Genomic DNA, 12644 nt, shown 5'->3' on the forward strand with positions numbered 1-12644 from the left:
ACACGTGAAGCTACACGCTCATAAAAGGGTTTCTATAGTAATACATATTCATGTGGTGCTTTCCGACAGTGCTCAAGCACACTCATTGCCGAAACGCGGACTGTACTGATTTGCTCTCAACCTTGACGATGTGGAGAGGGGGGGGGGGGGGGAGGACAAAGTAAATTAGTCGGTGCTAGAAACAAGCAACAGAGAGCACCCAGTAGCTAAACCCTCACAGGTACAGCAGCTATGCGCTGGCATAAACTCGCTGCGCAGTACCAGGGGAGAAAAACAACTGAACCAGCTGACGTACAATTTCGTTCGTGATTTTCAATTCCAGGACTCTACGCAAGGCTTCAAGTAAATTGGTGCAAAGATCAGTGTCAGCGATGCAACAACAACAACAACAACAACAACAACAACAACAACAACAACAACAACAACTACAACAACAACAACAACAACAACAAAAACAACAACAACAAGAGTTTGAGATGACTGTGTTGCATGTAATCAAAATAACACAGGAATGAGCTGTGTCGGTTCGTGCTTGCGTGTAAATAGGAGTGTATTCGCATCGATTGTGCGGATGTGTGCCCCGGTGAGTTGAATAACACTCTGTAGGGTCACCTATTACTGCCGTCAAACAATGTACCTGATATAGATATACATGTCTTTGGCAAAGCGCCCATACGAACAGTCATTAATCAGGAGTAGGTGTCAGTATCAAGATGGACGCTGTAATTCGCCGAAGTACAAGAAACAGTTAACAATCCAACTACCTGTTTGTCCTGCAATTACTATTCTGGTGGAATTATTGCTGCTTTTGATACTGCAATAGGGTGAGGATGTTATTATTTAGTGATGTTTTAATGGATTTGTTTTTGTGGAGGGGGAGAGTCTCAACAGAACCACAAACGACGGGCCAGGTAAACTTCATTTGAGAGAGAGAGAGAGAGAGAGAGAGAGAGAGAGAGAGAGAGAGAGAGAGAGAGAGAGAGAGAGAGAGAGAGAGAGAGAGAGAGAGAGAGAGAGAGAGAGAGAGAGAGAGAGAGAGAACACGAACGTGTATCTGTGTGCGTGCGTGCGTGCGAACAAGCGCGCATGCGTGTGTGTGTGTGTGCGTGTGCGCGGCCACAAACTACCTTTCTCGTTAATTTAATATTATCCACTCGTCTTTTTGACAAACAACTCTCTCCAGTCGAACCCCATCATTATGGTGCATTATCTGGATGATACATACCATCGACGCTACTGTCAACATAAATTATTCGTGCACATTAAATCCCTTTCTCACTGGCACTTTGTCTGGCAAGCAAAGTACTTGAAGCGTATGCGTAGCGGGGATGATAAAACACAAACAATATGAAACTGGAAAACACGGGAAGTATGAAAGGAAAGCGCAGTAATTACTGCTAGTACATTTCTGGGTTGACTGCGCAAAACACAAGCTTTCCAAATGATTGCACAAAAAAGAAAAGCAGAAATCTAATCGACTATTGGTAGAAGTCATGGAGCGATCCTGCGGCACGGTCTGCTAGGTATTTATTTATTCAAACATTTGCCGTTCACAGAGGCTACATAAACTTTACGGTTAGATCCTTCTGTATCATGAACGTGTTAAGGAAAAAAGGTGTCTGCGCTTCTTCCCACATCCTGTGTAATAGATGTATTATATGATTATGTTCCTGAACTTTCTTTGAACTTTGTCTGTATGCTGAGAATATATATATAAAACAATTTTAATGTCCGTTTCTCACTTAGTTTTTAACTTAAATATTGCCTGTAATGTAGATTCATTTAAAATTGAAATCCTCGGGAGCTAAAAAAGTATTGAATCTGTACTGATTGCACATTGTCCTCGTTGTGCTTAGCAGAAATCAAAATGCGCGGACACAGGATACAAGGACAGGCCGCTCTGCGTCACATGGTAAAAGCATTAGCACACATCGTGACTGATATGTGTGAAGTATACGTTGTGATAAAAAGGCACGCCCGCTGCGTGATGAAGGTCATATATCATTCTGAATCTCTGCAGCCACCAACAGCACTTTTTTCCGACTGCACTTGGCTGTGGTGCAAATGTGAATCTTGGAAACGGCAGCTTTATGAACAGGTTCAACGAACTGCAAAACATGAAGTTTGTATAAGTATTGTGTATAAGGAACACCAGAAGTTCAGAATACCCTAAATTTCAAAATAAGAATTCTGTTGGATGTGCAGATGTGGAAACAGAGACTGTTGTTTTCCTGTGGTTAAACATTATGAGAACCCTTTAACTCCGTTACGCAGTGTGGACCAAGACAGACAATTGGCGAATGTGAAGTGAATCAGATAGTGACCTATTCTCATGTGAAAAATGCACGTTATTTAAAAAAATACATTGTTAAGTTGTGATGATTGAAAGAAGACAACATCCTTTATGTCAATTTTGAAAAATGCGAAATTTCAATATGATCAACAAATCCGGGATGCTTTGTACGTTTTTCGTGCTCCTGCGCGTGTATCTTGCAACATCGGACAATGATGGCATTGCCGGAAAACCGTCTCCTATATACGCCGTCATGGAGGAGATTTTTGATGGTTACAAGCCACTGGTAAGGCCAGTGAGGTCCCCGACCACGGTGACCGTGGTCAACGTGACCTTTCACCTCATGTCCATCAACAAAGTGGATGAGAAGGAACAGACGCTAAGTCAGACGTTCTTCCTGGACCTTATCTGGTTCGACGAGCACCTGGCATGGGACAGCTCAAAACACGAAGGGCTTGATCATCTGATCGTGCCGCAGGAGAACGTCTGGCTGCCGGATCTGGCCATGACGCCCTTCGCTCAGACCATGCAAAAGCTAGGATATGACGAACTTCCATTGCGCGTGGAATCGTCTGGAAGAGTTTGGTGGCAGCCTAGCGGAGTGTTCACCACCTACTGTGATATAGACATCACCTACTATCCCTTTGACAAGCAGGTACGGTTATTGTACTTTAACAAACCCTTTTCTATACTGGAGAATGTACCGACAAAAAAGTGTCTAATGTTGTGAAGGCCATGAGGTCTGTAAACTGTTCACGTATGCTCATATCGTTCACATAAGTTATTGGATGTATAGTATTTCTCAGGCGCGAGATTATAGCCGACTGGTTCAAACCAGTTCAAATAATATGATTAAATGTCTCTTTCTTGATAACAAAAACCAACAATCCATCAACAACAAAAACGTCACAAAACACACACAAAAAAACATTTAAATAGCACAAAGTTGAACATTCTCACAATCGATTTATCTGTCACTCATAATTGTTGGCTATAGGTACGCTGCGGACATAAGCATGCATCCAGTACTTGCAACTCATGAATATGTAGCCTAACTGGGTGGCCTGGACTTCCGAGTTACATTCGCACCTTATTCATCAATCCGCTTAAAACAAACAAACAAACATCATCAGTTAGGGCCTTACAAAAAGCCTCAAGTTACACTGGAGATTACTGACAGTCACGCCAATACTTGTCTTCCTTACAAAAATGCTTGTGAAGTTTGCTTCGACATGGGACAGGATAACTCGGAAAGCAAAACTCGTTTAGACAATACCCCTTTACATTTTGAGTCCGTTGAAATGCTTTACAAATCCTTTTACTTGCTCTCTTTCACGGGCCCGGCAGATTTGCAAAGTGAGGCTGGAGGCATGGACATCCAGAAAGGAGGACCTGGCTCTTCAGATTCCCGGCGACTCCAAGGCCACCGTGTCGGACAAACTGTTACGTCGTAACTCTGAGTGGCAGCTGCTGTCTGTGGTGGCCAAAAAAGATGACATCGTGGAGGAGTACGGAGGGTTTACCGCCGTGGCGCTATTTTTCACGTTGAGGAGGAGGCCCACCTTCCCCGTGTTGACTGTGGCCGTACCCACCCTGCTCCTGGCCGTCATGTCCACCCTGGTCTTCGCCCTGCCTGCTCGTTCTGGTGAGTTGGTCATTCACACCTTAACGTTCGCCCTGCCCGCTCATTCTGGTGAGTTGGTCATTTACACCTTAACGTTCGCCCTGTCTGGTCGTTCTGGTGAGTTGGTCATTTACACCTTAACGTTCGCCCTGCCAGCTCATTCTGGTGAGTTGGTCATTTACACCTTAACGTTCGCCCTGCCCGCTCATTCTGATGAGTTGGTCATTTACACCTTAACGTTCACCCTGCCTGCTCATTCTGGTGAGTTGGTCATTTACACCTGAACGCTCACCCTGCCTGCTCATTCAGGTGAGTTGGTCATTAACACCTGAACGTTCGCCCTGCCTGCTCATGCTGGTGAGTTGGTCATTTACACCTGAACGTTCACCCTGCCTGCTCATTCTGGTGAGTTGGTCATTTACACCTGAACGTTCACCCTGCCTGCTCATTCTGGTGAGTTGGTCATTTACACCTGAACGTTCGCCCTGCCTGCTCATGCTGGTGAGTTGGTCATTTACACCTGAACGTTCACCCTGCCTGCTCATTCTGGTGAGTTGGTCATTTACACCTTAACGTTCGCCCTGCCTGCTCATTCTGGTGAGTTGGTCATTTACACCTAAACGTTCGCCCTGTCTGGTCGTTCTGGTGAGTTGGTCATTCACACCTTAACGTTCGCCCTGCCTGCTCATTCTGGTGAGTTGGTCATTCACACCTTAACGTTCGCCCTGCCTGCTCATTCAGGTGAGTTGGTCATTCACACCTTAACGTTCGCCCTGCCTGCTCATGCTGGTGAGTTGGTCATTCACACCTTAACGTTCGCCCTGCCTGCTCATTCTGGGGAGTTGGTCATTCACACCTTAACGTTCGCCCTGCCTGCTCATTCTGGTGAGTTGGTCATTCACACCTTAACGTTCGCCCTGCCTGCTCATTCTGGTGAGTTGGTCATTCACACCTTAACGTTCGCCCTGCCTGCTCATTCTGGTGAGTTGGTCATTCACACCTTAACGTTCGCCTTGCCTGCTCATGCTGGTGAGTTGGTCATTCACACCTTAACGTTCGCCCTGCCTGCTCATTCTGGTGAGTTGGTCATTCACACCTTAACGTTCGCCCTGCCTGCTCATTCTGGTGAGTTGGTCATTCACACCTTAACGTTCGCCCTGCCTGCTCATTCTGGTGAGTTGGTCATTCACACCTTAACGTTCGCCCTGCCTGCTCATTCTGGTGAGTTGGTCATTTACACCTTAACGTTCGCCCTGCCTGCTCATTCTGGTGAGTTGGTCATTTACACCTTAACGTTCGCCCTGCCTGCTCATTCTGGTGAGTTGGTCATTCACACCTTAACGTTCGCCCTGCCTGCTCATTCTGGTAAGTTGGTCATTCACACCTGAACGTTCGCCCTGCCTGCTCATTCAGGTGAGTTGGTCATTAACACCTGAACGTTCGCCCTGCCTGCTCATTCAGGTGAGTTGGTCATTAACACCTGAACGTTCGCCCTGCCTGCTCATGCTGGTGAGTTGGTCATTTACACCTTAACGTTCGCCTTACCTGTTAACACGAGTTAGCTTGTCGTGTACCCCTTTGTCTTCGCCGTGTCTGCTTATACTTTTTACACCTTCATTTGTCACCAAGTCTGTAGAGCTTGCCAGCTTGCCAGCTGACTCCACTGAGTTTGTCGAGACTTCCTTTGTGTTCTTTCGGCCTGTTTACACTAGTGAGTTTGCCATATCCACCTTGGCCTTCGCCTTGTCTTATGACTCCAATGAGTTTACACCTTCATTTTCCCCCTGCCTTTTCACACCAGCGAGTTTGTCATGTTACCCTTAGCTCCGCCCTGCTAGCCCACTCTAGTGAGTTTATCCTGTCTACTTTTGTGGTCGCCGAGCCTGTTCTCACTAGCAATATTTGTTATGTCCATCATGGTATTCGTCCTATCTGCTGACTCTGATGAGCTTGCCATTTAAATTTTCATGTTCGCCGTGACTAGTAAGTTCGTCATTTCCACCTTGGTCTTCGCCTTGCCTGCTGATTCTGTTGAATTTGTCATTTATGCCTTTATGTTTGCCCTGCCTGTTCACTCTAGTGAATTTGTCATGTCTACCTTTAAGTCCGTGCCTGCTTGAGAATTTGATATCCTGATTTGATGGTGCCCTTGTCATGTCCGCTTTGATGTACTCTTTTACTACTGATGCTGGTGAGCTTGTCAATACTTTTGCATTTCTATATCCGCCCTGCCTGGTCGTGGAATTGACATTTTCGTTGTACTTTTCCTGCCTTTCTGAAGCTGTTGTTGTCATTTTCAACTTTTTATTAGCCCTGCCTGTCGACACTCCACTGGTAAACTTATCGTGTCCACATTCGTGTTCGCCCTTATCTAAAAAAACAAAAAACCCATTGAAAACAGCATTGCTGAAGTTATAAATGACATGACCATTTCTCCGTACCTAGAATATAACAAATTCAAAGAACTGGCATGCGTGTCTCCGCGGAAAACAGCCGGACGCTGAGTGATGCATTGTCCTTTCAGGCGACAAGATGTCTTTGGGCGTCACCGTGTTCCTGACTTTCGTCGTGTCCCTGTCCATCGTGCTGGACGAGCTTCCCCACTCCTCCCTGCACTTCTCGCTTCACATCGTTTTCCTCTGCGCCCTCGCCACGTGCTCCGCGCTCTCCGTCATGCTCTCGCTGGTCGTGCTGAGGCTTCACCATCGTCATGAAAGCGGCGAAAGGCCCGTCGGGAAATGGTGGGCGGGCTTTGCTGGATGCGTACGACGCTACCGGAAGAAAGGAGCTTTGAAGAGGTTGCTGGGTCTGTCCGAGGAAAAGACCGTTGTGAGAACGGGCGGCTTTACTTCCATGACACCCACATTCATTGAAACCGAGAACGAAGAGGAGACGTCGTCCAGCTTTGACAAAATTGCTGACCTCAACTTTAGAGCCCCTTCGCTCCAGAGAGATAACAGTTCTGCTTCGACCGGCAGAAATAGAAAAGATTCCCACCGATCTCCAGGCGACTCCAGAAAGGTCGTCGCAAAAAGAAGCACGCACGCAGGAATGTATGAAAAACGGGAGGAGCAGGAAGAAGGGGGCGACGTAACATGGGAGTATGTCGCTGACTGTCTGGACTTTGTTCTCTTCCGCTGTTTCCTCAGTGTGGTCTTTACTGGTCTCGTCCTCACTGTCATACTCGTCGTTATCCAGTACTGCGATGAATATGATGGGGAGGAGTGGGGGCAACTGAATCCAAGTTCCTCGCCAACTTTGTAATGGGCACATTATGACCCTTAATTAGTTAACTCTCATATAAGTCGTCGGTTTAACGTGTGGTTAAGTTTTACAATCTGATGCGTTCAGATTTCACTAAGAAAAAAGGATTCTTTCCTTTAAGGTAAAGGCAATTTTAGCCTTGTTGAAAAGATGACCTAAAATAGATTATAACTGCATGACCTGTTTACCTCATAACAGACAGTTTTGGGAAAGAAAACGCGTCCTTTGAAGCATCAATGCATGTACACTAAAGAAACTTCACACAAAGAAAGATGAACAAACGGAGCAAAAAAGCCATAGCTGAAGTGACAAAGTCGAGGAACGAAGGGAACATTAGTTGCACCATATATGGAAAATGTACACAGAAAGAAACATATTGGCATATTCATAACAATTGGAATATATACCTTTGCGGGAGAGGGATGTTGTTTGCCAGGATAACATGAATAACACCGAATTCCAATTGTCGCCTAACGTCGAATTGCTCCATTGTCGCCTAATGACGAATTGCCAAATGTCGCCTAATGTCGAATTGCCAATTGTTGCCTAAGACCGAATTCCCATTGTCGCCTAACATAGAATGCCAAATGTCGCCTGATGTCGAATTGCCAATTGTCGCATAAGACCGAATTCCCATTGTCGCCTAACATGGAATGCCAAATGTTGCCTAATGTCGAATTGCCAATTGTCCCATTGTCGCCTAACATAGAATGCCAAATGTCGCCTAATGTCGAAGTGCCAAATGGTGGCCTAACACCGAATTACCTTTTTTTTAACTGTTTTTAATCCAATTGTTCACTCCATTACAAAAAGCTGGCATTTGAATATATTTGGTTTAAACACGGTTTTATTCAGAATTTCACAAGATAAAATGGACTGATTTTACACACAAACAAGCAATATACTTATAGGCAGTGAGTAACATGACGTACAATTACACAGCCTGCCTGTTGTTGGGTGCCACGTTGCCCTGAACGTGAACCCCGCAGTCGTAACACAAGGCATGTCCGCAAGGGACAAAAACTGCGTTCCGGGGTTCAAGAGACAAACGGGGCACGAGTTGTCGGGTGCCCTTGTGGGGGAGCTGCTGCGGTCTGTAATGTCGTCCTGGTCATCCTGGTGGTTGACGTTTTCCTCGTCCGTTTCTGGCTCTCTATCTGGGTTGCCTTCTCGTGGTCCATCAGCGTTGCCGTCTTCGTCAGTTTGGGATTCTGATGTCTCAACATGATCCTCGGCATATCTCCTAATGAACGCGCATGCTCTTTTGACGAAGGCCAGCGGGGCGATTTGTTGACCTGTGAGTTGTTCGCCAAGGACTGCAAGTCGTCGCTCATTATTGATCTGCAACACCGAACGCCTCCTTGCGATCTCCTCGCCGTTTGTCAGAAGGGAAAGGTCATTCAGTTTGCATTCTATCAATTTGTTAACCGTACCTTCTTGTATCTTGAAGTGGTTGTCTGGAAGCGGTCCGTGTGAGTGAGGGTTGGTTACTCTGCAGACGCCATCTCTGATGACCGCTCGGCCCCTGCAGTCTGCATCCGTACATGACAGGTATCGCGACAACCCTATGCGCTTTGTACCTCGGTACTCATGGTCTTCATGTCGGTATAAAGTGGTGTCCTAAGCTTCCTTCTTCCTTCAAATGTGGTATACATGGTGGCAGACTCGGAACTGTGTAACTTGCTTTGATTCGTTGTGACTTTATATAATGCTGGTTTTCAATTTTGGCCATCATAGCTGGACTCTGAACACTTTGTTCACATCACGCCAAACTCAACGCAAATTTGTACGTGAAATTTACGTGAAGCTCAACATTACCCTTTCTCACTTGTGAATAGAGCTCAACTTGGCGTTCTTTTCTTTATTTTGCGTTCTGTTCTTGGCAATATGTTTGTCACGTTATTTCCCATAAAAACGCGAAAGACATTAAGTGAGCTTTCTTTGTCTGTCTAACTAGTCTAACTATCTTGTCTGTCCGGGACCGTCTGTGTTAGGCGACAATGGGAATTCGGTGTTAGGCGCCATTTGGCAATTCGACATTAGGCGACATTTGGAATTCTATGTTAGGCGACAATGGGAATTCGGTGTTAGGCGCCATTTGGCAATTCGACATTGGGCGACATTTGGCTAAAGAAAAAATTCTAAGTTAGGCGACAAATGGAATTCGGTCTAAGGCGACAATTGCAATTCGGCGTTATTCCGCGTTCCCGTTTGCCAGCTTCAGTCGTGTCGTGTTCATATTGTACTCTTTCATCCATTTTCACATAAACGTCTGCCATTTTCTAGTCTCAATCAAGAATATGAGAAAACACTTTCGATTTATTCTCCTGTATTCCATAGCTCTGGTGTGTGTTCCAAAAGGATTTCTTATCTTCTCGGTTGGTTTTGCTAGGTCTCAGATTCTCAGTGGTGTTGCTTATTTAAATACAAAAATAAAATCATTAACAAAAAACAACAACATTGCACGTCAATATTCCTTTGTAAAAGCTGGTCCAAACATATGTGGGGGGAGAGAGAGAGAGAGAGAGAGAGAGAGAGAGAGAGAGAGAGAGAGAGAGAGAGAGAGAGAGAGAGAGAGAGAGAGAGAGAGAGAGAGAGAGAGAGAGAGAGAGAGAGAGAGAGAGAGAGAGAGAGAGAGAGAGAGAGAGAGACGGAGCTTTCTGTGCTTGTTTCTGTGCCTCTGTGTTCACGGGTACCAGTGTGCACGCATCCATGATCGCTTTAATGATCCTCAATCTAAACGTCCTCGACAGCTAAATAATGCCCTTCATAAAACTGTGACGCAACACTTGGGCACTAAGTCGCAGTGCTTACCTGCAAAGAGCAACAAGCTTTTACCTGTCAAGTGTTTATTTGCCCAGGATTATGCTGGAAATCCCCAAGCATTTGTTGAAAATCCTGTGAATGAATCATAAGTGTGTCGGGGTATGAATGAATCACGAGAAGGGCTAAAGAGCTGTCCTCGGTTTATCAATATCCCGCGCGACGGTAATGTTGCGGCGAGACATCAAATTGTCATGACAGTCTCTCAGACTGTGCGCATCAGTACACACACACACACACACACACACACACACACACACACACACACACACACACACACACACACACACACACACACACACACACACACACACACACATACACACACACGTGCAAATACAAGAACAGACAGATCCAGACAGACAGACACAAAATCATATACACATCAACGCCCTTGCAAAAACACACGCATGCGCGCCATTAACTGCTGTGTTTATACTGACTACCACCACACCGGGGCTGTGATAAAGGCTGGAGTTAGTCATGGACAGTAGTATTGATCCGGATTAACGCATTTCATACAACTTGTTTTAAGAAAATCAATCAACAGTTAAGTGGTAAGGGCTCTAACTCATTTCGGCCGTTTTCAGCTGGTGTCCTTCATCGTTGTTTTGTCCGTGCTACAATGCAGTCGATATCACGAGTGTAAAGTGTAAAGATGTAAAGTGAAGGGGTCAAAAAGATATACAGCACTGCAAGTGAACCATGTTATCATAAAATGTATATTTGCTATCTGTGCACACTATAATTGTTTGAGGTGGAGAAATATTCAAATAGAAACGCTATAAAAAAATCTTTTGCTTTGTTTACTTTTCTGATAGAGAGAGTAGATAGTTGATTGTTTGTGTGTGTGTTGTGAGGGATGAGGGGGGTACATATGTGTGTCTGTGTCTCCTGGTGAATGACCCAAAGTTCTTCAACCATGATATTTCCCCAGAGTCATCCTCCTTTTCGATTGCAGATTCCCACCTGCAGATTCCTACCGGCAGAGCGATCGCTTTGTGTAGTACACAGTACGCTAGTGTTTACAGATTTGACAGGATAACGATTTGTAACTTCCACCGCTCAGACACTATAATCACTCAAAAATATGCCAGCAATGATAGGCCTAATTCTCAAAGCCATTTTTTGCTTCAGGCCAAAACACCTTCAAACCCCCAGATTTTCAATAATACTTGTAAACGCAAAGACCTGAACGTTTATATGCTCCAAGACAGGCAAATAATGTCCAGAATTTAAACAAATGAATGTTCAGAACGCTTTCATTGAGGGTACAGCTATACCGATATAAGTGCATCCTTCTTCAACACCCAAAACCGCTCCCACGATCCAACACCTCCGCCCTCCTATTCTACGCTTGCTACCTCTTCCATCGAACAATCTCCAAGTATTTTTTCTTCCATACCTTTTTGACAGCCGTTTTTTTCTCTCTCACTCATTGACAAAGGAAAGCTTCTCATACTGTGTAACCCATGTTTTCCCAACTGCGGTTTTTTTCGCTCTTTTCTACTCGACAATTTTTGTCTGTTTAGCTGAAGAGAAAATTATAAGGTAAACATCACACCTGCTCGGATGACCAGTGTTTAGGGTTTCACCTGCATTCTAATTGTGACCCTGTGATGTATGTTTTCTGTCAGGCAGACAGACAGTAATGGCCAGTGGTCAGACTCGCACAGGCGTGAGACAGGGTACCTTACGGCACAACACTTGTACTCTTGTCTCAGTGACATCAAGAGAGCGATTATGTTCACTGAATTGTTGGCATTGTGCTTGTGTTTTCAACAAACAACAACAAAACACAAACAAAATAAAAACATTTACCTGATGTCATGTGGGTTTTGTTTTTCTTCTTCAAATTTCAGACTTTCAATGTTTTAGCCTGCCTTGCTTTTGGGGTCACAGGTTTTCGTGAAAAACACTAATTAACAATGTTACTGTATATTGCTTCAAAACTGTCATTGTCAAGTCTGCAGAATAAAACACACAAAGTAAAAACATATTTCAGTAACACAACTCTTACTGGGGTATCCTAAGCACTTTTCCATTTGTGTCCGTCCAATAATGAAGGCTGAATCAAAAGTCAATATTACAAATCAAATGTATACACGTGAAAGCTTCTGTACCAACAGATACAGATTCGGGCATCGCCAACTGAGCTTCTGCCCCGCCCCATACCCGCACTTGCCACTTCTTTCACAATAAACTTTTGTCATCCACGCTGTAGAAAGGAACATAGTCTAAAACAGGAAATACGAATAAGTTAGTGTAGCGAAACAATATGGGCAAGACTTTAGTATGTTTTTAAAAAGAGGTCAAACTACATGCTGAGGTAATTACAGCATCACTGACAACTTTTATCTATAGCAATTTGATTGGTAAAGGGGGTTTACTGACTTTGTTTTGGTAGAGATAGGTAACCTAACATAGGCCTCCCGACGACAGATGATAAACGACTAATGGGAGGGAAAGGGTATGTGAAAGGGTAAGCCAGGTGAGACGATGGGAAAATGAATGCATCTTGTCTTTTAACAAAGTCCGTACCTGTCTGCTGGCCACTAAGTCGATTGATCACTCGCTTTTGAGTTATCTTCACCCTGAGAGTGGAAGTACAGCTGTGCTCTGCCCAGTCCCCCCCCCCCC

The 12644-nt window shown here is 44.8% G+C and overlaps 1 protein-coding gene across 1 annotated transcript; it reads left to right on the forward strand.

Moving 5' to 3' along the window:
* The first annotated feature begins 2025 nt into the window (after positions 1 to 2025).
* LOC138950687 (neuronal acetylcholine receptor subunit beta-3-like) lies at positions 2026 to 11036 on the forward strand. The gene is made up of 3 exons (XM_070322406.1): positions 2026 to 2948; positions 3641 to 3938; positions 6442 to 11036. The coding sequence occupies exons 1-3, from the start codon at positions 2421 to 2423 to the stop codon at positions 7179 to 7181; spliced, it is 1566 nt and encodes a 521-aa protein (XP_070178507.1). The 5' UTR covers positions 2026 to 2420; the 3' UTR covers positions 7182 to 11036.
* The last annotated feature ends 1608 nt before the right edge of the window (positions 11037 to 12644 follow it).

Source organism: Littorina saxatilis, linkage group LG1 (assembly GCF_037325665.1).
Source record: "Littorina saxatilis isolate snail1 linkage group LG1, US_GU_Lsax_2.0, whole genome shotgun sequence".
Taxonomy (NCBI): Eukaryota; Metazoa; Mollusca; class Gastropoda; order Littorinimorpha; family Littorinidae; genus Littorina; species Littorina saxatilis.